This window comes from Pongo pygmaeus, chromosome 13, assembly GCF_028885625.2.
Source record: "Pongo pygmaeus isolate AG05252 chromosome 13, NHGRI_mPonPyg2-v2.0_pri, whole genome shotgun sequence".
Classification (NCBI taxonomy): Eukaryota; Metazoa; Chordata; class Mammalia; order Primates; family Hominidae; genus Pongo; species Pongo pygmaeus.
Genome location: NC_072386.2, coordinates 61,287,770 through 61,313,736, shown reverse-complemented (window position 1 = coordinate 61,313,736; position 25,967 = coordinate 61,287,770). Strand labels below are relative to the sequence as shown.

Below are 25,967 nucleotides of genomic sequence, written 5' to 3'. Positions count from 1 at the left end.
ACAGTAGAATAAAGAAGAAAGGAACACGGTTTATAATGTGATTTATTTTTTCCATTTATCTTATTCTTAATCAGAATTGCCTTCCCCAAATTAAGTTTACCCATCAATGCCTAGGAACTATAGAAGTTCTAGAACTGAAACAAAACTAGAAAATGAAAACTAAGGCCGGGCGTGATGGCTCACGCCTGTAATCCCAGCACTTTGGGAGGTTGAGGCAGGTGGATCACCTGCGGTCTGGAGTTCGAGCCCAGCCTGGCCAACGTGGTGAAACTCCATCTCTACTAGATAGAAAAAATTAGCCAGGCATGGTGGTGGGCACGTGTAATCCCAGCTACTCGAGGGGACTGAGGCAGGAGAATTGCTTGAACCTCGGGGCGGAGGTTGCAGTGAGCTGAGATCATGCCATTGCACTCCAGCCTGGACAACAAGAGCGAAACTCTGTCTCAAAAATAATAATAATAAATAAATAAATAAATAAATAAATAAATAATAAAAAGCTTTTAGCCTTTTTGTCGCTACAGTTGTAGCTAAAGTTCTTGCCAGCCATGAGTATTCATGCATGTGTGCGTATATCTATCTGTCTGTCTTAAAGTGGCAGGTACACACTAACGGAAACTATATTTTTTACGTGATCATAAATGTTTCTATAAATATGTGGTTATGGTAGCTCTTTTATAAATTACCATTGCGACTACCAATGTGACATATTTTTCATTTATTCAACATTCACTCAGTAAAGCATTCAGTCCTTTGAATATCTGATGTATTTGAGAATATTAACCTGATCTATATTACAAATCAGAGTAGTAATTCTGTTTTTATTTATAGATGAAGAAAGAAATAAGTCATCTAATACTCCTCAGGGGACACTGGGAATCATAGGACTATGGACGAGAAATTTACTCCTGAGAATTTGAAATTTGGGCCAGAAGCCCAGATCTGCAGCCATTTGTTGTTACTTAGAAATGATGTAGTATGCCAAAAATGGAAGCAATTGGATCTCGAAATAGAATGATCATTATTTAACTATTTGTAAATATTTTTTAGTGGAATATGTGCCTTTTTTTTCCTTTTTTTTTTTTTGAGATGGAGTTTTGTTTTTGTCGCCCAGGCTGGAGTGCAATAGTGCTATCTTGGCTCGCTGCAACCTCCACCTCCCAGGTTCAAGCGATTCTCCTGCCTCAGCCTCCCAAGTAGCTGGGATTACAGGCACCCACCACCATACCTGGCTAATTTTTGTATTTTTAGTAGAGACGGGGTTTCACCATATTGGTCAGGCTGGTGTCGAACTCCTGACTGCCAGGGATCTGCCTGCCTCGGCCTCCCAAAGTGCTGGGATTACAGGCTTGAGGCACTGTGCCTGGCCGAATATGTGCTTTTTAATGACCTGAGGGATAAAGGTACTCAGGGAGAAAGATGGTGATATAGGGAGAGTTAAGTTTACTAAGGCAGGGGACAGATATGCAGTGTATGTATAGCCTCATATATATATACACACACACACACATACACATATATAAATGTACATGTAAAGATACATATACATAAATATATATAAATATATGTTAAACATGTTTAATATATATTATATATTGAGTATATATTTAAATGAAGACAATCAATAGTCTTAAAAATGTTTCCTGTCTATTTTAAATCTTTAAGTGGTGTCAGTAGAGTATTAAATAATTGAGGTAGTTAAAAAGGACATAAAATTGAGTCAATATGGATAAGATTATAGAAATGACAGGGAAAAATACAGAAGTATTGTAGATTAAATGTCAATATTCTGCTGCTGCTTTAATATTCTGGAGAATTTGGTTACAGATATTGATTTGTTTTAGGAGATTTGTTCTAAGAATTTTCCTTTGTAGGATACATTTGGGGATGGCTTTGTTTTGGCATGGCAAGTAGCTCTAATGCCACTGGAATACATTCAGGACTTTCAAATTTGTCTCAGTTTAATGTTTTTTCAGTTGTTGCACAGTACTTTATAACTTTTTTTTTTTTTTGAATGGGTGAAAAATGGCTTTGTGGGCTGACGTAGGTCATGGAAAATTGAAAGCCAAAGCTCTAAGATATATAAATTTTTCATATCTTGGTTTAGAGGAAAGTCTCTTAGATTTGAGTAGAGGATATCAGTTTTCACATTAGTTTACTAATTTTTTTTGTATGTGTGTTCTTTAGACTGAGAGATTTCTTTGACAAGCTGTATAAGCCACAGAAGTTTTATATTCTGATGAATAAGCTGGCCTGTAGTGGTGGAAGCGATGATGAAGATCTTGGCTAGCAGAGCACATGGTCTGTTTTTACCATTTCTGGTTTAAGTCAGCTGCACTATAAGTGGCTTAGGATGTAGTTGGCTGCTGCTCACTTAGTCTGGCACAGATCACAGGATCTCCCTTTTCAAAGTTGAGACACTTGACTTTGTGCTGAAAATGTCTTTTTAGCTGTTTAAATTTTCATTCTCTTCCCTTTACTTCTTGATTATTTTTTCAAGGTCTATGTACAGACATGGAGCACTCAGAATCTTTCTATGACCATTACACGAGATGAGTATCCGTCCCACCCTATGGTGCTCCGAGGTATTAATCAGAAGGCTGCCTTTCCACAGTACCAGCCCGTCGTCATGCTGGAGAAGGGATATACCATCCACTGGAATGGGCTGGCACCACGGACTACATTTCTATACCTCGTCAACTTCAACAAGTATATTTCTGTTACTGTTATTTCAAATAGTTGAGCGAGTAGTAATTTAGTGGAGAAAAAGAATAACTTATATCTCCTTTGCAGCAAGCAAAGAAAGCCAATTTTATATACTTTGCTTCTCTTGTGGGGAGGCTGTATATTTTGTATTGATGGAATTAAGAGATTATACAAATTGAATCCTGTCATTTCAAAAGCATTTTTTTTCTCTGTGGTCAAGTTATTATGCACATAAAGCCATTCAACAATAGGTTTTAATACTGCTGAATGCTTTAATTCCCTCTAGCTGGGATGGGAAGTAGTTTTCTATGATGTTCCAGTGGAGCATTTGCTTACCTGAAAAATTAAAAGATTATTGAGGCTGAGTTTAGACTTGGCAGAAGAAAGTTGTGGGATGGATTAGTAATGCCTGCTAGGGGCAAGAAGTGAAAGAGTTGGGACATGAAACCCAGGTATTTGTTAGCCCTGCCTGAAATCACTATTTTATCCCTTCTTGATTTCTCAGTTGTCTGTTCTAATATCACAGGCAATCCAAGGGGCTATTTTTATAATTGATTTATTCAAGTGTTTATTGTGTGTAAGTTGACATAAAGGTGAATGAGAGAAGTACTTGCCTTCTAGGAGCTCAGAGTAGACAGGTAGAAAAAACTCAAGTAAATAGATAAATCAAAGCTATTTTTTAGTGGACAAATGATAGAGCAACTATTAAATAATTCTGCCTAAGGGAGTTGAGCCAGGCTGCAGTGAGGAATGAGTCTGATGAAGCAATCTGTCTTGTTATATTAATAAAAGCACAGTGTTGGGAAAGGGCCAGTTCTCCTGGGGGAAATGATGGATTCAGTGTGATGGGGGCATAGAGTGTATCAGGGGAAATGACAGAAGGTGAAACAAGGAAGGTGGGATGGGACTATTTAGAAAGGGAGGGGTAAACCAAATGTATCTTATCAATCTAGATACATGTGGCTATTAACCCATGCGACTCCATGAAACTGCTGAGATTTATACCTGAAAAATTGAAATGGCTTGTTCACCTGAGTGGTCATCAAGCCCTGACTTGTCAGAACACTCTTAAAACATCCAGTTGAAATGAACATAGAAGGACTAGAGCATATAGGAATTCAGCTTTAAGCAAGTCACTTCCAAGGATGATGAACATCGTGGCAGATGCCCTTGTTCTGAGATTGTTAGGGCTCTGGCATGTGCTCTGAGCTGAAGCGTTACCATTACTGTTACTGTTTTCCTGTAATCCTTGCTGCGGCCCTCTGTGCCCCACCCACACAGTCAACCAAGCCCCAAGGCCAGTACTCATTCTTGTCTCTTCCTTTTCCCTCATCACTCCATCTTATCTGTAACTGCACCCTGTTGGTTCCAGCTCCTAAAGTCATCTAAATCTGTCCACTTCTTTCTACCCACAGTGTTTGTGGCTAAGTCAAGCCCTCATCATCTCTTGCCTGGCTCTGTGGAGCAGTCCCCACTTCAGTCTCCCCACCTCCAATCCTTAGTCCACATTGTGGCCAGAGTGAGATTTCTGAAAGCCCAATCTGATATCATCAGTGAGTTGCAGAGAAGTCAATGAAAGAAACAAACAATTGTCAGAGAGGATGGAGAAATGTCAAAGGGTGATCAGTACTCTATAAGTTATATTGGGCAGAATTATGAATTGGAGGTGAGGTATGACAATAAAATGATATGCAGTGTTCTGTAAAGTACCGTGCATACCTTTCCATCAGATACTGAGCAAGTAAAGACATTTTAAAGTGAAAAAAAATGCTGAGCCTAGAAGTTTCAAAAATCCACATGGGCATGAAATTCAGTCATACTTGTTTAATTAGCTGAAAGTTTATAAAAATTACATGATGGTCAGAGGCAAAAGGAAGAGATGGACAATTTTTTACCCCTCAATTTAAGATAATTATAGGGAAGTCATAGATTTTGTCATAATGCCATTTCTGAAAATAACACTTTCAGAAGTTATGAAAGCAGTACTTATTCATTAAACAAAATAAAGAAAATATAGAAAAACATAAAGAAAATGGAAATAATCTATAGTTCTCCTAACCAAAGCGAGGCATTGTAAACATATATAGTATATTCCCCTCTTTCTAACCTCAAGTTGCTTTGTGTCTATGGATGTGCTATAATTTTTTTAACTACCCCTCTTACCCCATGAACATTTAGGTTGTTTCTCCTGCCCGCCCGCCCCCCCCCCCCCCCCCGCATTTTGCTATTATAGACAATAATTCATAGAACATCTTTTCTATCTTTTGTCTGCATTTTCTAACTATTCTTTAGTGGGATTATTTTTTTTCACTTGAAAACCTAGGTGAACAATATTTTTTTTTTTCCTTGAGACAACATCTTGCTCTGTTGCCCAGGCTAGAATGCAGTGGTGCAATCTTGGCTCACTGCAACCTCCGCCTCCTGGGTTAAGTTGATCCTCCTACCTAAGCCTCCCAGGTAGCTGGGACTACAGGCGTATGCCACCACACCCAGCTAATTTTTGTACTTTTTATACAGATGGGGTTTTGCCATGTTGCCCGGGCTTGTCTTGAACTCATGCACTCAAGTAATCCACCTACCTCAGCCTCCCAAAGTGCTAGGATTATAGGCATGAGCCACTCTGCCTGGCTATGTGAAGAATTTTAAGGCCTTGTTACATATTATTTAAACATTTTTTAGAATGACAAAAAAGTTTGGGAAATAGTGATGATGATTGAACAACATTGAGAATGTAGTTATTGCCACTGAACCATATGGCTAGAAATTATTAAAATGGTAAATTTTATTGTAGGTATATTTACTATAATAAAAAGGTCAAAAAAGAGAGAAAATGATAAAAAGTGGAAGTGTTTTTAATTTTTAAAAAGGATTAATTTTATATTTAAGGACACTAAGAAAATCCTAGGGACATTTAGTGATATGCATCAAAAGCTTTAAAAAGGCATATACCTTTACATACAGCAATTTTCCCACTAGGAACTCATCCTAATACATTTATAAAAGGTAAAATTATATTATAAACAAAAAAATTCTTTAGAATCCTTTTGCCAGTGTACAGTTCCACTCTCCATATATTAGTGTTTCTGTCTTGTACATCTATACCCAACCATCTCACTTAATTTTCTTATCTTTTTAGAGTGTCTAAGTCTGTTTTATCCAACTTTTTAATGTTCTTTGAAATCCTGTTAAAACTAAGAATTTTTAGGGCTGGACACGGTGGCTCATGCCTGTAATCCCAGCACTCTGGGAGGCTGAGGTGGGCGGATCACTTGAGGTCAGGAGTTTGAGACCAGCCTGGCCAACATGGTGAAACCCTGTCTCTACAAAAATTACAAAAATTAGCCGTGCATGGTGGTGTGCCCCTGTAATCCCAGCTACTTGAGAGGCTGAGGCAGGAGAATTGCTTGAACCTGGGAGACGGAGGTCACAGTGAGCTGCGATCGCGCCACTACACTTCAGCCTGAGCAAAAGAGCAAGACTCCATCTCAAAAACAACAACAACAACAAAAAACAAAAACAAAAAAAATTTTAAAGGCTCATATTTTTGCTGTGTATCTATTGATATGAGAAATTTGAGCAACAGATGAAGGTGGGTGATTTGTTAGTATGCCGTGGTTCAGAACTTCCACTGTCAGTGGCCCAACACACAGAAGAAATTTAAGGAGGAGAAAACTATGGGCAGGAAGTGGAAGAAGTGGCACGTGAAGGCCAGTTATTTGCATACGCTATAGTACTTAACAGATAATGGCTGAAGTGTAAACTAATTTTTTTATGTTTCTCCTTTAAAGGAATGATTGGATTCGAGTTGGCCTTTGCTATCCATCAAACACAAGTTTTCAAGTTACCTTTGGCTATTTGCAGCGGCAGAATGGTTCATTATCCAAAATCGAAGAATATGAGCCTGTGCATTCACTGGAAGAACTGCAAAGAAAGCAATCCGAGAGGAAATTCTATTTTGACTCCAGCACAGGGTAATTCAGTGAAACCAGGGAATGAGAATTATTCCTATTTTTCTTTAATGGTGAAATTGCTAGTTCTTCAGCATCGCGGCTGTTTAATGAAGCAGCTGATGTGGGTAATTCTCTGCACATCTCTATTAGAGGTTTAGAGGGGAACTAGAATGGCTCGTAATTATAGTTGGCAGTAGGGATGGAGTGAAGATGTTTGCTGTATATGTATTGAGGCAATTTAGGGAGAGAAATTATCCCTTGTCGATGAAGAACCAGTAGGCCCAGTTGGAAACTACAATAATCTTTTCCCATAATAATGTTCTTCATATGATTATTTACATGTGATGTAGTTCATATTTCAGTGAAAGCTCATTTTTCTCTTCCTGATTTAAGGCTATCTTTCAAGTTGACCTTGAGTTTTTGAAAATCACTGTGTAACTGTGGAATATTTGCTTTCAACTTTCTCTAGGCTGCATCTTTCCACTTTTTAATTCCAATCCTGTTCTTCTGGGGTCCTGTTGGTTTTGACTGCTTTTACCCAGTTACAGTCTCTCAGCCTGTGGGCTATGGTAGGCTCCATCTCCTGTACTCTTCCAGCAGGTAGCATGTTCCTTCAGCCTCTCTCCTCACGCAGACATTCCTCCTATGTGCCATTGTCTATGCACTATAAAGATACCAATGGAAAGAAGACGCATTTCTTCTGCAAAATCACAGTCCATTGAGGAATGTGGGCATGTAAAGCAAGTCATTAGAGAAGGAAAGGTTGAATGCTCTCGGTTCTATATTCAATGCGACTTTTGGGTTGCCTCAGAAGTTCAGCCTAGAGTAACCGGTAACATCCTGAGAGGGTGACCCTGGAGCTAATTCTTGAGAAACACTTAGGAGGAGATGGAAAAAGAAATGGGTGAGATGTCTTACACAGAAGAGACAGTGTGCACAAATGCATGGGGGCATGGTAGAACATGGCATTGCATGTTTGGGGAAAGGCAAGAAGTTCAGAGTGGGGAGAAGGGTGGCAAGACTGACTTGGGGAATGAAGTTGGGGCTCAGTTGTTAAGTGCCTGGTTAGCCTTTAAATAAGATGCAACTCATTTGCCCTCCCAGTCCCCCACCAGCCAGTGTTATCAGCTTAAAAGTTTTATTGTCATAATTGTCTCCAATTTTTACTTTTTCTTTCTTTCTTTTTTTTTTTTTTTTTTTAAGAGACGGGGTATCCCTGTGTTGCCCAGGCTGGAGTGCAGTTCACAGGCATAGTTGTGGCACATTACAGCCTTGAGCTCCTGGGCTCAAGTGATCCTCCCACCTCAGCCTCACAAGTAGCTGCTGCCACCACACCCAGCACTGATTTTCAATTTTTGGTTAGACTTAAACAACTACCTGGACTTTCATTCTGTAGATGATAGAACTTCCAGATTCCCACTTGATTTTCCCCAAGAATAAAAAGAATATCCACATTTGGAAGGATAGTCTGGTGACAAGTTAATTATTAAAAGTGCAAAAAGATGGGAAATACTTTCTGATCTGGGTATTTCAAGAATCCCGAGGTCCTAATTCTTTTTGTTAGATTGGTGCAAAAGTAATTGTGGGTTTTGCCATTTTTTTTTTTTTTTTTTAATGCTCTCAGTCCTAGAGATACTCAGTGTGCCATTTGAGCTGATTTATACCTCATAATCTCAACTTTGTACTGTTTATTGACCTAATTAAAATGTGAATTCTTCATCTCTAGTAATCAATCACACTTGATCAAGTTTTTTTAGAATCTTGACTTCCTTTGGTTTGGAAGGACTGGGTTTGCTGATAGAGATTGAACTCCTACCTGGAAGTTAGACTTTTTCATTCATCTTGGCAGTGGGAAGATAATTCAGAATGGGTGGGATGGACTGTTTATTTTGCCTGGTTTTGGCCCTAATATAGACTGAAGAAACCTAGGTCCATCTGCTCTTCGTAAATATCACAGGAATTGATTTGAGACTTTATCTTGGCCTTAGCCAAAGAAGTCACAGTTGTTCCTGTTTTTATTATTTCAGTTTTATGCCTTAACCAAAATGATTTACGAACGAGAACAACAAAAAGAATGAACCACACTAATTTACCAGATCCTAAACTCAACACATTATGTATAAAGTGTTCCAAGGAATTTTTGAGCCAAACCAAATTTCATCCCCCCAAATTACCTATCGAACTAATTCAAACCAGAAATCAGCTTTGATATGTTCCACAACAATGGAAGCAGGGTATGAAAATATTTCCTAAAGTGTTATTGCATTTGACTTAGGACCCTTGAAGGATAGAAAGAAAACAGAAATAACTATTCATTTTGTAATTTATGTTTTAAGGAAAAGTTACTAATTGGAGGAATATCCCTTTTGGCCATGAGCTGATTTGAGGAATTTTGTAAGTTTTTGAGAATAAGTCTAACTACATGGATTGGTTTCTGTTTTGTGCAGGTTACTGTTTTTGTATCTCAAAGCCAAAAGCCACAGGCATGGCCACAGTTACTGTTCATCTCAGGGATGTGAAAGAGTCAAGATCCAGGCAGCCACAGACTCAAAGGACATCAGTAACTGCATGGCCAAAGCATACCCACAGTACTACAGAAAGCCATCAGTGGTCAAGCGGATGCCGGCCATGCTCACTGGACTCTGTCAAGGCTGTGGCACTCGGCAGGTAAACAAGGATGAAAAGTGGTCTGTGGCCAAGGAGAAAAAGTCAGAGGGTTTCTTTGCAATAGGAGCACTTTTCTTTGAAACATCTATATTGCCCATTTATGGACATTGCATGGCATCTCCTGAATTTTGGCCCATGCTAAAACGTGAAGCACGTAAGAAGCAACTAGTTCAAATTTATACCAGAGTTACTTGCCCCTGTGATACGTCAGTTTACCCTGAACAACTGCAGATTTTCCACAGTTTGAAATTAGAGGTTGCTATGTTGGTCCTCATTTTTTTTCTTTCTCAGATGTTTGATTCTGTTGCAATATGACTGTTGGATTTACATGCTAGTGATGTAAAAAAGATACTTTGCTTTGTTGGCACAGTGTGAAATTTCTTTTCAAAAATACAGCTAATATGAAAATTGTTTCCTTTTTATAAGGTGGAAATCCGCTCTTATTTTTGAAGCATATGCTATTATATCTATCTGTAGTTAAAGTACAGACTATCACATCACTCTATCATTTTTATTTTAAAAAAAAGTACAGACTGACTTTGGTTAGAAATGAAAATGCTTCTTCTAACATTCTTGATTAGATGGCCGCCTACTGGATCTCAAGAAAACACTGCAATGAAAGTGAACGCAAAATACAAACTAAAATTGGGCATACAGAAGGGGTTCCAAAGGAAATCAGATAGTTCCAAGTGAAAAAACAAAGGATGGAGCTGCCCTGATTTATAAATCACACAAACAAATATGGGCTAAGGGAAATGGTTCTCAAAGTGTGGCCCCCAGACCAGCAGCATCAGGATCCCCTGGAAACTTGTGGAAAATTGGAATTCTTGGGCCCAACCCTCATCCTACTGAGTCAGCAACTGCAGGGCTGAGGCCTGGCTATCTATTTTAACCAGCCCTGCAGCTGATTCTGATACCTGTTCACATTTGAGTTCCACTGATAATTTTTTTTAAAAAGCAATAATTACCACAGATATGCATACTGCCTATTAATATGGAGAAAACTAAATCTTTCTTTTCATTTCTTACTATTCTAAGTGATTTAAGAAAACAAAATTACTTCCACTAATAAGTTCCATATTTCTCTCTCTTTTTTTTTTTCATTATTTATATCCATTCATGGCAGTAAGAGCAGGAAGAAAGAGGTGGATTTATGTTTCCCACTAGAATGTGTAAGTCTTTTTTTGTTTTGTTTTGCTGTTTGTTGTTGTTGTTGAGATGGAGTCTCTCTCTGTTGCCCAGGCTGGAGTGCAGTGGCATGATCTCGACTCACTGCAACTTTGCCTCGCGGGTTCAAGGGATTCTCCTCCCTCAGCCTTCTGAGTAGCTGGGACTACAGGTGCATGTGACCATACCTGGCTAATTTTTGTATTTTTACTAGAGATGGGGTTTTGCCATATCGCCCAGGCCAGTCTCTAACTCCTGACCTCAAGTGATCTGTCCGTCTCAGCTTCCCAAAGTACTGGGATTACAGGTGTAAGCCACTGCACCTGGCCAATTTTTTTTTTTTTTAATGGCAACTCTACTATCACAATCTTAGTCTCTCATATTTCTGAGCCACCTCTGTTCTCTCATACAAGTAAAATAAAAAATAAACCAACCAGACAAAACAACAACAAAAACTACCCTGTATATGAAAGTTATATGATTCCTTGCCAGGCTGATATAATAATCTGACTGTTAAAGTGACATTTTGAGATAGTCTTTGTGGGGAAGTAAATTTTCCAGCCTAATTCTCAAGCTGGATTTGTTAAGACCCTTCGACATTGAAGAGACTTTATATAATTTATAATAAACATTATAACATATAAAAATAATTTAATTAACATTGGAAATATTCTAGGCCTATGTTGTTAAATGATTCCATGCACTAATACTTAGCATTCTTTATCTTTTGTGCGTGAAGCATTGATCAGAATTCATTTTTTAAAAATGTATTGATTACTGACTTTGTGCAGTTGCAAAGTAGTTGAAGTCGCTGGGAACATCACTTTTACTTGAAAATTTGTGGGTAATTTTTTTTTTTTTTTTTCTTAAATATAGAGGCGGGGTCTCACTATGTTGCCTAGGCTGGTCTCAAAGTCCTGGGCTCAAGCGATCCTCCCACTTTGGCCTCCCAAATTGTTGGGATTACAGATGTGAACCACCATGCCCGGCCTAATTTTTGTTCTGACTGTCAAAAGCAAACACATGTATATTAGGAGTAAATAGGAAAATTCACAGGAATTTTTGACACCAAACTTGGAGACTTCAAAGAACTACCCAGCTTCCGACTTGGGATCATTTTGGCTGTTTATTTTTTGTTTTTTGTTTTTTTTTGAGATGGAGTCTCATTCTGTCGCCCAGACTAGAGAGCAGTGGTACGATCTCAGCTCACTGCAACCTTCATCTCCCAGGCTCAAGCAATTCTCCTGCCTCAGCCTCCCAAGTAGCTGGGACTACAGATGTGTGCCACCTGCCTGGCTGATTTTTGTATTTTTAATAGAGACTGGAGTTCGCCATGTTGACCAGGCTGGTCTTGAACTCCGGACCTAAGGTGATCCGCCCACCTCAGCCCCCCAAAGCGCTGGGATTACAGGCACGAGCTACCATGCCCAGCTGATTGTTTATTCTTGCAGGGAAGTTTTTAACATGGATTTATATGGACAGTGTACCTCTAAGTGTTAAATTGTGTGAGAGTTAAGTGTTTTTGAATGAGAAGAGGGCCGTTAGGGAGGAGATAGGTTTTGGAGACTGGGAGTAATTTGGAGGAGTACAGGGAAAAGGGAAGGGCATTCTTGGGAAGGGAACAGCATCAGCAAAGGCAGAGTGGCAAGAAAGAGGGTGGAGTGCTTGTGGGAAAGTGAGGCCCTGCCTGAGTGTAACAGCACAGGGAAAAATAGGGGCCTGTCTGTAAGGCACAACTCTGTTTATGGAATGCCTTGCAGGTCACAAAGAGGAGTTGAGACCTGCGCATGTACAAAGTTAGTAAACGTTTCTTAACAGGGTAGTCCTTGTTATCTACACTTCTTTCCTCGGTCCCAGAGTGACTGAGGGACCATGGTCTGAAAAAAACTTTAAAAAATATTTGTGCCTGTTTTTCCATAAAATGTTTACAAAGATTTAAATATAAATCACATTTATTTAATCACTTATGGAACTGAAGTGAATAACAAGAATAATATTTATTTGAAACTGGGATTGCTCCAGAAAATGAGGAACAAATATATACTTACTGTGTTAAGAATATCAAGATGGAATTCTAGGTCATGAAATATGTACAAAAAGTTCAGAATAAGAAATACAACCACTGGCTTTAATTATAATTAAGTTTATATTGAGGGAACCTTTTGGAGGAAGGTAACAGTTGCCATAAATATGGAACTTCTTCTCTGTCTAGGTGGTGTTTACTAGTGATCCTCATAAAAGTTACCTCCCTGTGCAATTCCAGTCACCTGATAAAGCAGAAACCCAGCGTGGAGACCCGTCTGTTATTTCTGTAAGTACCATCTGGTGTTGTCTTAGTCTGTTCTAGGTTGTATAACAAAATGCCATAAATTAGGTAGCTTATAAACAACAGAAATTGGCTGGGTGTGGTGGCTCACACCTGTAATCCCAGCACTTTGGGAGGCCAAGGTGGGTGGATCATAAGGTTAGGAGATCGAGACTGTCCTGACTAACATGGTGAAACCCTGTCTCTACTAAAAATACAAAAAATTAGCCGGGCATGGAGGCGGGTGCCTGTAGTCCCAGCTACTCGGGAGGCTGAGGCAGGAGAATGGCCTGAACCCAGGAGGCGGAGCTTGCAGTGAGCCGAGATCGCGCCACTGCACTCCAGCCTGTGCAACAGAGCGAGACTCTGTCTCCAAAAATAAATAAATAAATAAATAAATAAATAAATAAAAATAAACAACAGAAATTTATTTCTCACAGTTCTGGAGGCTGGAAAGTCCAAGAGCAAGGCACCAGCAAATTGAGTGTCTGGTGAGCCTGGTTCATAGATGGCGCCTTCTCACTGTGTCCTCACAGGGTAGAACGGTCCAGGGTAGAACGGTCCAGAAGAAGCTCTCTCAGGCTTCTATTATAACAGCACTGATCCCATTCATGGGGGTTACACTGTTGTGTCCTGATCACTTCCCAAAGATTCTACCTGCTTATACTGTTACCTTGGAGATTAGGATTTCAACATAGAAATATTTGGCAGGACACAGACATTCAGACCAAAGCAGATGTGTACACCGTCACAGCTTCTTGCTTTTATCTTCTGTCTTGGTGACGTGAATTACTTCTGACTATAGTCACTGGTTTGTCATCACATTTTCTATTGTTGGTAGCAAGCAATACAATAGAGGTATAAATACCTCCTAAACATTTGTGTTTTTAAATACATTTAAGAAATGTTTTTTTCCTGAGTAGATTGTGTTTACTCATTAACCTTATTCTTTGAAACTTAAAATAAGTTTCAAGATTGTTTAAGATATGGGAAATGAAAGTTAACATCTCTTCGGCCTTTTATTTTAAGGTTGCCTCTTCTCTATTTTTTCAGTTGAGGAAAATGAAGATGCAAAGTGTTAGTTGTCTTTTCTAAGTGGCTTGATGGAAGTATAGACATGAGTTTCAGTGTCAACAATAGCATTTGCACATAGAGCAAGGTTAGCCACTGAGAACCAGGTCTCAGCATGTGGCTTGTCCAAAATCAGGTTGACCTAGGTGCCACCATACAAAGAAATCTTTGGGTGACAGGTATCCAGCCTTTCAACTAATACTCAGCCAAGGCCTGTGCCATCTCACGTGGTCTTTTTAGGGGCTTGGTTTTTTTAGTGGTGGGCAACATAATCACAAATCCATATATATGTGGAGAAAATTAAATTTTACTTTTTTTCTTAATTTTTTTATTGTCATAAAGTACACATAAACTTTACTATCTTAACCATTCTCAAGTGGGCAGTTCAGTGGCATGAAGTCCATTCATATTGTTGTACAACCATCACTACCATCCAGCTCCAGAACTTAAGTTCTACTTCACAACTCTGAATTAAGACTATCCCTATGTAAATGTAGCTCAAAGATTCTTGGGTTTTTTTTTTTATTATTTTATTTTGTTGTTGTTGTTGTTGTCGTTTGTTTGTTTGTTTTTGAGACGGGGTCTCCCTCTTCACCCAGGCCAGAGTGCAGTGGCGCAATCTCGGCTTGCTGCACCCTCCACCTCCCAGGCTAAATTGATCCTCCCACGTAGCTGGGACTAAAGGCACATGCTACAGCACTTGGTTGATTTTTAAAATATTTTTTATAGAGACGGAGTCCCACTGTGTTGCTCAGGCTAGTCTTGAACTCCTGGGCTCAAGTGATCTTCCTGCCTTGGCCTTCCAAAGTGCTGGGATTACAGGTGTGAGCCACCACACCAGGTTAGATTCTTCTAGTCTGTGTTTATGCTTGTTCCCCTCCTTTAGCAGTCCTGCATTTTGTAATACACCCGTGATGTAATTTTATTGGCATGAAATTTGCTAGCTCAGCATCTGAATGCAGTCAGCTGCATGAGGAACCTGATCCCAGCCTGTTAGCATGGTAACTGGTGGGAGTTGCATAAGGGAAGCAGGTGGGTGCTGAGTCTCACAGTTCTAGTAGTTTACTAGGTAATAGAGAGAGAGAGAGAGAGAGAGAGAGAGAGAGATGGGGGGGGAGAGAGAGAGAGAGAGAGAGAGAGAGAGAGAGAGAGAGAGAGAGAGAGAGAGAGAGAGAGAGAGAGAGAGAGAGAGAGAGATGAGAGATGGGGAGAGCATTTTGCCAAAAAAAAAAATTTCAGGCAGGCTATGCCCCAGAGTCTGAAAAGATTGTTTGACTCTATTGTTACACACTGGGTGCCTGGGACTCTAGAAAAGTCATATTTATCCCCAATACTTTTTTTTACATTCATTATCTGAAAACTCTTCCCTAAGATCTGGGATTGCATAAGGGGTTTTTTTTTTTTTCTTTTTTTTTAAGACAGAGTCTCGCTCTGTCATCCAAGCTGAAGTGCAGTGGCTTGATCGTAGCTCACTGCAACCTCTGCCTTCCAGGTTCAAGAGATCCTCCAGCCTCAGCCTCCCGAGTAACTGGGATTACAGGTGCCAAGCACCATGCCCAGCTAATTTTTTTTATTTTTAATAGAGATGGGGTTTCACCATGTTGGCCAGGGGGCTGGTCTTAAACTCCTGACCTCAGATGATCCACCCTCCTCGGCCTCCCAGAGTGTTGGGATTACAGGCATGAGCCACTGCACCCAGCTGGTTTGGGGTTTTTTTTTAAGACAGTATCTTGCTATGTTGCCCAGGTTGACCTTGAACTATTAGACTCAGGTGACCCTTCTACCTCAGCCTCCCAAGTAGCTGAGATCACAAGCATGGGCCACAGTACCTTGCTTTGCTTTAGTTTTCATGGAAAGTATTGTGGGTTTTTTAAGCAACAGGCTTTGGGGATACTTTTCATAGGGGCAGTCTGAATATGTTGAGGACTGTTAGGCTTTTTTTTCTTAAATGTACCTCAATTTTAAGTATTGAGATTTAAAAACATAAGGAAATCACGTCTAGTCTTTCCACATATAAAATTTACTTCAAATGCTTCCAGAAGTATTTTCACTGGATTGGTGCAATTTAAACGTAGCTAAAGGGCTTTTTTTTTTTTTTTTTTTTTTTTTCCTGAGACAGAGTCTCACTCTGTCGCCCAGGCTGGAATGCAGTGGCACCATCTCCGCTCACTGCAGCCTCCACCTCCTGGGTTCAAACGATTCTCCTGCCTCAGCCTCCCAAGTAGCTGGGATCACAGGCATGCACCACCACGCCCAGTGTATCTCTTAGTAGAGATGGAGTTTCACCTTGTTGGTCAGGATGGTCTTGAACTCCTAACCTCAGGTGATCCGCCCACCTCAACCTCCCAAAGTGCTGGGATTTGATTACAGGCGTGAGCCACCACACCTGGCCTTAAAGTGCCATTTTGAATACCAGTGAGATCAAAACTGATTAGAAGTAAAATTTAAATATTATAATTTCCCCAGGCGTGGACAGGTGTAGTGGTAAGAACATTTCTCCTTTGTTAGCCTTTAGCATAGTTTATAATTTTACACCTTATAAACAGGAACAGTGCCTATGGGTTTAATTAGTGCTTAGTTGTTTTGTTTTGCTCCTTCATTTTTGGCTGAGAAATTAATGATATTTGGAAATGTCTGGAGTTCCTTTTTCTTGAAAAAGTCACAAACCACTGATTTAAAGAGGATGACTTTGAAAATTTAGCTCACAATAGTTGTGAAATAAATGTAGTAGTACTTTGTAGCTTAAATTCCAGTAAAATTGTTGCTTTGTCATTTTGATCTCAGAGGAGAGCTATTATTTGTAGCAAACTACAAATATAAACTAACATGGAATTCCTGTCGATCAAGGCATGATACATATTTATATGTGTGTGTGTGTATTTTTTTCTGAACCAATATGACAATAAGCCATCTACGCTGAAGTACAGAGACAGCCACCTATCATTGACTTATAAAGCTTTGACCCCAGTGAGAGTGTGTGTAAGAAGGAATACCTTGAGCACTTCAGAGTGAAGTCACCCAGCTTAGCTGAGTGGGGGCCACCATGCCTTGCTCAAAGCAGCTTCTCCAGTCAGCAAACATCAGTCAAGGCAGAATCTATAGGCAGTGCCTGGGAACACAGGCGCAATTTCAGATGGTGAGGAAAAAGCAAGTGAAGCACACAATTTGAATCTCGGAAATATACTTTGAATCATGGGTTTAGAAGACACAGGGAAAGGGCCGGAAAAATGAGTCATCCTGCAGATGTTCTCAAAATGATGATGACAGCAGAAGATGTTTTTGCATTCTCAGGTCAATGGCACTGACTTTACCTTCCGAAGTGCAGGCGTCCTCCTCCTTGTTGTGGATCCGTGCAGTGTTCCATTCCGGTTGACGGAAAAAAAGCTTTTTCCTCTTGCTGATGTCAGTCACATTGAAGAGTATTTAAAAACAGGCATCCCTCCAAGGTAGGTCAAGCTTGTGCTGTAACAGGGAAAAGCCACTTTAAAGATGTGGAGTGCTCCAAACTGATAATGCCTGGTCAAGTCCGATTTTTTACTCTCTGGACATTCAGGGCACTATGCAAGGTGTTCATTCCTCTCCTACCTCAGATTGACGCCCATGTCGTCTAAGCTGCTTATCATTGACAAGCCATTGCTTACCCGTGGCAGAACTTGGATGTTGCAACATTTTGCAAATGGTGGGAAGGCTCTTCGGAGGAAAAAAGCTCATTATTTGGAACATTACCTCCCACTTTTTATTTTATTTATTTTTTGAGCCTCGTAAAATAAATATCAAAGCATTATACTTTTTAGTATTAAGTTGATATACTTTGTCCACAACTCCCTCAGAAGGCTTATTACTATTTTGAAGTGATTTTCCAGGCGGTTTACCTTTGCAGCCCTCTGTCCCACTGATGGTCTTAGACAGCATTGCACTATGATTGTGATACAGGAAGTCATCACCTGGGTCACTTGGAAATGGCTGGAAAAGAGTAAATTGATTTTTGAAGTGGTTGAGTGTGCAATCGCTCTTACAGAGCACTAGTCTGATTGGTTTTCTTTGATGTCTCTGAAGAAAGCTGCACAGGAGAGAAACCTTTCTTTTTCTGGGTTGGTGAGACCCTGCCTGGAGGCAAGGAGATGAACTCAGGGTGTTTTCTGCCTTTGCCACAGATGTTGATTTATATACCCGCTTTCATTTAATGGAACCATTAAGGAAGGAACTTAAGCTTTCCCCAAGTTAAAGGCCTATCTAGCTTTAGAATCATTTTCCAATAGCTTATGCTTTATAGAACCGGATGCCAATAAATTCTATGAAGTCACTGGATTATTTGGATGTAACATTAAATGTATATATGTAGTTCTGTCTTCTGGCTTAAGACACTTGTACAGCCTCAATTTTCCTGCAGGATTTAAAGATTTTTCCCAATGTTGAAAATACATGCACTCACTTCCCCTAAAACAATCCAGGACATAAATCTCACCACAAATATTTAGGACAACATGGCAATCCTGCAAGGTACCCCATAGATTTAAGAGGTAAAACCAACTCATTAACAGAAAGGCTTTTAAGATACTGGTAATGCTGCTTCTTGATCCACCCTCTGGTTGTGCAGATAGGTTTTGTTTGCAAAAATTCAATGCGTATGTTGTATTTTAACAAAGTGTTAAGAAGGTGTGGAGCAACTGGCAGTGACTTTTAGGGAGACTGAGCACGTGTCTATGTGTATAGGGTTGCGGGGTGACCTGTAAATGATCTTATGGGTAATTCTGACCTATTGAAGAAGGTCAGGTCTGCAGGGTAGCCGTGCTTAGACTGCTGCACTAATTTTAGATTGTGTTACCACTGCTTTAGAAAGACTACAGTAGGCCGGGCACGGTGGCTCACACCTGTAATCCCAGCACTTTGGGAGTATGAGGCAGGAGGATCACCTGAGGTCAGGAGTTCGAGACCAGCCTGGCCAACATGGTGAAACCTCATCTCTACTAAAAATACAAAAACTAGCTGGCATGTTGGTGGCACCTGTAATCCCAGCTACTCGGGAGGCTGAGGCAGGACAATTGCTTGAACCCAGGAGGCAGTTTGCAGTGAGCCAAGATTATACTACTGCACTCCAGCCTGAGCAACAGAGCGAGACTCTGTCTCTAAAAAAAAAAAAAAAAGAAAGACTACCATAAAGAACTCATACCAGCATGAAACTTAAGGCACTTAATCTTAAGAACTATCAAGACCCACATTAAGACATACTACACAAATTTCAACTTCCTGTAGACATCCTTGATGACTCTGAAAATAAATCAATCTAATGTTACCTTTTAATTAATAAGAGCTACTCAGAGCCCCCTAAACACTGATTTGTTCTTGAAAATTTTGTTTCAGTAATGCTGGCCAAGAGTTCAGGCACAGTGGCTCATGCCTAATGCCTATAATCCCAGCACTTTGGGAGGCCATGGCAGGACGATTGCTTGAGGCTGGGAGTTCAAGACTAGCCTGGGCAATGTAATGAGAACCTGTCTCTATAAAAAATTTAAAAATTATCTGGGTATGTGGGCACATACCTGTAGTCTCACCTACTGAGGAGGCTAGGACAGGAAGATCCCTTGAGCCCAAGAGTTTGAGGCTGCAGTAGACTATACTTGCATCACTGTATTCCAGCTGGGGTGACAGAGCAAGGACCCTATCTCTAAAAAAACAAAACAAAAAACAGTTGCCCGGGCTGGAGTGCAGTGATGTGACCACAGCTCAATGCAGTCTTGACTTCCCAGGCTCAAGTGTCCCTCCTACTTCAGCCTTCCAAGTAGCTGGGACTACAAGTGCACACCACCAGCCTGGCTGGTTTTTGTTGTTGTTGTTGTTGTTTTTTAAATTTTATTATTTTTCTAATTTTTTGTGGAGATGGAGTTTTGCTGTGTTTCCCAGGCTGGTCTTGAACTCCTGGGCTCAAATGATCCTCTCATCTCAGCCTCCCAAAGTGCTGAAATTAAAGGCATGAGCCACTGCACCTGGCTGGCCAAGAACATTTCTGATTAAAGTTTTTGAAACAGTGAGTTTGTATGTATGCACACACACACACACACACACAGAGAAAATAAACACATTATTAAATATATGTGAATATTCAACTTCTGTTGCATATTCTTTTGCAGTGAGCCAAGATTGTACCACTGCACTCCAGCCTGAGCAACAGAGCGAGACTCTGTCTCTAAAAAAAAAAAAGAAAGAAAGACTACCATAAAGAACTCATACCAGCATGAAACTTAAGGCACTTAATCTTAAGAACTATCAAGACCCACATTAAGACATACTACACAAATTTCAACTATATAAAGAATAATATATAATTATTCTTTATATAGTCTTTCAATAATATAATTATTCTTTCAATATAATTATTCTTTCAATATATTCTTTCAATTATTCTTTCAATATAATTATTCTTTCAATAATATAAAGAATATGCAACAGAAGTTGAATAAAAGGAGAGACTCTGTTTCTGAATGGGAAAATTAATAAATATTAATTTCATGGACCAGTTTCATGGAAGATAATTTTTCCATGGACTGGAGGTGGAGGGGGATGGTTTCAGGATGATTCAAGTGCATTACATTTACTTAGTTAAAATATAAATTTGACACATTTCCATTAGTGTCCCAAAAGGTACTTTTCTACTGTACTTGACAGTTGATACTGTAGTTCATCTGGAAGAATAAATGAGAAAGTAGTAAAATATAAACAAATTACAGTAATACAAGGGGCTTGTTTTTATCAAATATTAAAATAGACCATGAAGCCATAGGCCAGCATAGTTTTGGCAGAGAAGAGCAAGATCAGAGAAGAACAGAGAATCCACAGATAGGTCCAAGTATGTGTGTTGGTTTACTATGTGACAAAAATGGCAATTAAAACCATGGAAAACACATTTAGTTACTTATTTATTTTTAGAATTGTGTTTATCCATTTAATAAATAAATTTATTTATTATTTATTTATTTAATTAAATAAATAGAGTATTTGAAACAAAACAAAACCATTCTCCCATGTTACAGTAGACTTACTCCCTGAAAGACAATGGAGAAGGAAGGGTGAGGGATGGATGACAAGAAATTACTGAATAGGCACAGTGTACATTATTTGGATGATGGATACCCTAAGTGCCCTGACTTCACCACTATGCAATCCTTTGTATGTAATGAAATTGCACTTGTGCCTCACAAATTTATAGAAATTATAAACAACAGCAACAACAATAGACTATTCCCTAAAAGAGCTGTGCCCCAAACCATCCACTAGGTCAGCAGTCCCCAACCTTTTTGACATCAGGGACTGGTTTCATGGAAGATAATTTTTCCATGGACCGGAGGTGAAGGGGGATGGTTTGAAGCCCTTCACCTCCAGTAATGTAATGTGATTGAAGCACATTACATTTACTGTGCACTTTTTTTCTATTATTATTACATTGTAATATATAACGAAATAATTATGCAGCTCACCATAATGTAAAGTCAATGGGAGCCCAGAGCTTGTTTTCCTGCAACTAGATGGTCCCATCTGGGGGTGATGATCGACAGATCATCGGGCATTAGATTCTCAGGAGCACACAACCGAGATCCCTCACATGTGCAGTTCCCAATAGGGTTCTGCCCCTATGAGAGTTGAATGCCACAGCTGACCTGACAGGAGGTGGAGCTCAGGCTGTAATGCAAGTGTTGGGGGGTGGCTGTAAATACAGAGGAAGCTTTGCTCGCCTGCTCACCTCCTGCTGTGCAACTCGGTTCCTAATCTACTGGTACCCATCCATGGCCCAGGGGTTGAGAAGCCCTGCATTAGGTGAACTTACGTAAATGATTTGGTTTCTGTATGTGTTACCCCTTGTAAGAGCAACATGCGAAGCCCATGGTGGTGGGGTGGAAGAGTGGGAATTGGATGGAAAATCATCTAGGCTTTTTTCTTTTTGGAGTTCTGCTTTTATCTAATATTTCTATTCAGCACTCAGTTCAGAAAGATACTCAATAGAAAGATACTCATGCTGAAGGATTGAAATTGGCTCTGACTTTCTAAATTTCACATACAGGTCAATTGTTCTGTTGAGCACAAGAGGAGAAATAAAGCAGTTGAACATTTCACACTTACTAGTACCTCTGGGATTAGCCAAACCAGCTCATCTTTATGACAAAGGTTTGTATTTGTATTATTCCATGAAGTTCTTACAGGGCCAGCAACATAGGTAATTTTATGGTGCAATTCAGCTACCAGACCATTTTCATGAGCTTGTTTGCTGGAGTGGGTATCATTAAGATGATTTCTAAATAAGGGCACAGTGTGAGAGGAAGTGTGTTGGGATGTGGTTTGTTATCTGGGGCAAAAGGTGGGTGGTGAGAGTTCATTTGCTGATGTAAGGAAGTGCAAGAGTTTTTTAATAGCTGCCTTTGTTTTGCTCACCTCCGACTCACCTCCTGTATTCTCTTGCTGGAATGTAGCTATAAAAATTGAATTTTTTTCTTTTTCTTTTTTTTTTTTTAGGGAGTACCATATTTTTGGGATTCAGTGGAAACTTTAAACCATCATGGACTAAACTATTTACCAGTCCTGCTGGACAGGGCCTTGGGGTGCTTGAACAATTCATACCTTTGCAGCTGGACGAATATGGTTGTCCCAGAGCCACCACTGTCCGCAGAAGAGACCTGGAACTGCTAAAGCAAGCTTCAAAAGCACATTAGAGACTAACTGTAACTTAAGTGCTGGGGGAAAAAAAAATGTGAACTAACTTATTTAATTTATGGCATTTTAAAATGACACTGTTAACCCAACGGAACCATTTTCCAGTTTGATACAGAACGGGGAGAAAAAAAAGCATTTGAAATCCTTGCTTGGATACCAGCTTCATGCACCTTCTAGTTGTACAAAATGTTAAAGACGTTATTTGTATTTGTAAGGCTGGTGTATTCAGAGAGCAGATCTCTTATTCCTCACTTTCCACCCCAGTATTTTGTAATGACCATGAGCAATGTTTTTACTTTTTGTATAATGGGGTGGGGTGGAGTGGGGGCTTCTGAGAGTCAGCCTGAGGTCTTTAGAGGACCAGCTATTGTAGCACCTTGGATACTTGAAGTCTAATGCTCAGTTGTGTCGGGTGGCAGTTGACTTGGTGGCTGGCATGTTCAGCAGTGCCTGGGGCCCTGTTTCTGGGCAGCCTTGGAGGATTTTCTATGATATTGAATGACAGTTTTAAGTGGCAACTCAGGCCCAGCTCATGCCCTTTTTTGCCTGGACATGTGCTATTTTTATTCACTTATATATCAATTACTTGTAAGGGTTAAACTTTCAAACAGGAAGTATATTGGGACAAAAGGGCTCTTGGGGATTAGATATCCCTTTAATCTGTGACCAGTGGGCAAAAAATTTTCCTGCAGCAAAAGTCTGAGGCTGTTGGGACCATTTTTGCAGCTTTAATCCTTAGCCTCTTTTGACTGTATATTTGTGTTTAAAATGCAGAGCTGAACTGAATATTTCCTTTTTTGTTTTGTTTTGTTTTAAGAAGTAGGTTGTTTTCCTGAACCGTAAACTTGTATCATTTTAACTTGCACAAAGGAAGTCTGTTCTTGGTATTGCTCTTGCACTTGGGTTTTTTGTTGTTGTTTTTTTGTGTGGATTTTTTAAAGCTTTTCTGTTCACCCTCCTGCCAGGAAAATCCCAGAAAGCTTAATGATACCCCAAAATGATTAAACCCAGGGAGGAAAAAAAGGAGCGCTTTCTAGGGTCAGAATCGTGGAGAGAATACTCAGAAATGAACCTCTTTAAAGCCTTACAGGAATGAGTCACTCTTACTTAATGAAATGTTAAAGCCAATTAAAAAGTGTGCCGTGATGCCCTGCTTCCCTTTCCACAGGGTGCATGCGTCTCCTGCTGGTGAATCACATGCGGCAAGAGGCAACTGGCTCCACAGCCTGGGATGCTGCCATACCAAGAGGAAAGAAGCAGCAAAATGCCTTTATGTTGTTCTAAACCCCCCACGCATAAAGTGTAGAGGAGGGATGGCCAAGGATGGGTGGTAGAAAGTGTGTTCAGGCTGACACTGGCAATAAGTACAGATAATTTCACTTTCCTCTTCCAGGGGCAAAGGCTGATGGCCTCTACCTTTGTATCCAGGAGCAACTGCAGAGCAGCCCTGTGACTTTACAAAATATGCTACCTCAAAGTGCTACCGATAAACCTTTCTAACTGTAAGTGCCCTTACTAAGGGCACATGTCTTAATCAAAGTTAGTTTTTTGTTTTCTGGGGTTTTTTTTTTTGTATATTGATGAATGAGATCTTACCTATTAAATATATGATTGGATCATGGTTCCTGAAGGTCATTAAAGTTTGAGTGTGTGTGTTTGTGTGTGTGTGTTTTATGACTTAAATATCTTTGTGTGTTTTTTTAGAGCTTGGTTCTTTAAAGATTTGGAGAAGATATGTAAATTACCAAGGCACTTGGTTTTTCTGTTTTATATACTAATAATCAGGGCCTAAGTTAAATAAAAAGATGTGTGCATGTATTTTATATATGTGTGTATGTGAATTTATTTATTATTTATTTTATTATTATTATTATTATTTTTGAGATGGAGTCTCACTCTGTCACCCAGGCTGGAGTGAGATGATGCAGTCGCAGCTCGCTGCAACCTCCACCTCCCAGGTTCAAGTGATTCTCCTGCCTCAGCCTCCCAAGTAGCTGGGATTACAGGCACCTGCCACCATGCACTGCTAATTTTTGTATTTTTAGTAGAAGTAGGATTTCACCATGTTGGCCAGGCTGGTCTTGAACTCCTGACCTCAAGTGATACTCCTGCTTCGGCCTCCCAACGTGCTGGCATTACAGGCATGAGCCACCGTGCCTGGCCTGTATGTGAATTTATGTCTCTATCTATAAATTTAAAATTCCATATTCCAGCTCTAAAGAAGTTACTGACGGAAGTGAGGAAGACACTTGGTGGACAGAATCCACCAAGTAAATATTGTAAGAGTAAGCTTCAGAAGGGCAGGGACTGTATTCTCCATCGCAGAGGTTCTCAATCTTGGCTGCACACTGGAATTACCTGAGGAGCTTTAAAAAAAATATAGAGGCCTAGACTTTACTCCCTTCCCCCCAGATTCAGATTTAATTGGTGTTGGGTGCAGCCTGAGCACTGGAATTTTTTTTAAAGCTCCCTGGATGATTCTAATATGCAGCCAGGTTTCGGATCCACGGCACTAATATAATAGGCCCACTGTTTAACTCCAGTCTATAATTTTTTTGTGACTAAAACAAAATTGCATTTATCTATTATTTTTATTTGCATTTCCTATATTATTCACAAAACTCCCAGCCCTAAACAAAACATTTCTCTATTGTCTCTTTTTAATAGAAGCTTTTAACACAGTTTTTAGTCCTCAGTCCTCTCAAATCATTAAATTGGTTCTATACACTGATATATACATTTCAGGCAATTGGGAGCTAGCAATCTGTTCTATTTCTACCAAGAAAATATATTCAAAGGTGATTTATAAGTTCGTAAGCGTTTTCCATCAGGTGAGGCAGTTGGTTGGGCTCCAAAAATGTGGTCGTCCACAAATCAGCCAGCTGATGAGAAACACAGAGGGCTCTCATGTATCCACAGACTGGGGTTTAAGTCTTTGCTGTGATTCCTGCCTCTCCACCTGAGTCAGCATGCCATATATTATCTTCAGAGGCTGGAAGAGAGTGCTGGCAAGAAGATGAAAGGCAGACACACCATCTCATGGGCTATGACTCCAAAGCAGCCCCTAAGCTGATGTTTAGGCTCGGGGATGGGAAGAGAGGATTTATGACTCCTCTGTTCTCTAACTTCATCAAGAGACAACACATCCTCATGCCATTAAGTGGGTTACTTTGTCTTGAGGAGGGGAAGGTAATGAAGTGACAGATCGAGGCTTGAGTGCTTTAGATAACTACAGTAGGTTTTCATTCCATAAGAGATGAGGTCATGTTTGGATGTGTCTGGTTGAGAAGCATTTCAGTAAGAAGGAATGAGCTTAGTTCAAGTGTTTTTTTCTGTTGTTCCTAGTAGGTAAACACAATACATAGATTCAATGATGACATTGTTTGTTAATTTCATCATGCAGA

The 25,967-nt window shown here is 39.8% G+C and overlaps 1 protein-coding gene across 3 annotated transcripts in view; it reads left to right on the top strand.

Annotated features, from left to right (window-relative positions):
• The window catches only part of CEMIP2 (cell migration inducing hyaluronidase 2), an 86,191-nt gene extending 61,805 nt beyond the window's left edge, over positions 1 to 24,386 (top strand). For all 3 annotated transcript variants that reach the window (XM_054501919.2, XM_054501920.2, XM_063649603.1), the window contains 7 exons: positions 2,498 to 2,706; positions 6,492 to 6,674; positions 9,101 to 9,320; positions 12,700 to 12,798; positions 17,155 to 17,309; positions 21,917 to 22,020; positions 22,366 to 24,386. In XM_054501919.2, the coding sequence (XP_054357894.1) occupies positions 2,498 to 2,706; positions 6,492 to 6,674; positions 9,101 to 9,320; positions 12,700 to 12,798; positions 17,155 to 17,309; positions 21,917 to 22,020; positions 22,366 to 22,562 (1,167 nt within the window). In that variant the 3' untranslated portion in view covers positions 22,563 to 24,386. The remainder of the gene's footprint in view (positions 1 to 2,497; positions 2,707 to 6,491; positions 6,675 to 9,100; positions 9,321 to 12,699; positions 12,799 to 17,154; positions 17,310 to 21,916; positions 22,021 to 22,365) is intronic.
• The last annotated feature ends 1,581 nt before the right edge of the window (positions 24,387 to 25,967 follow it).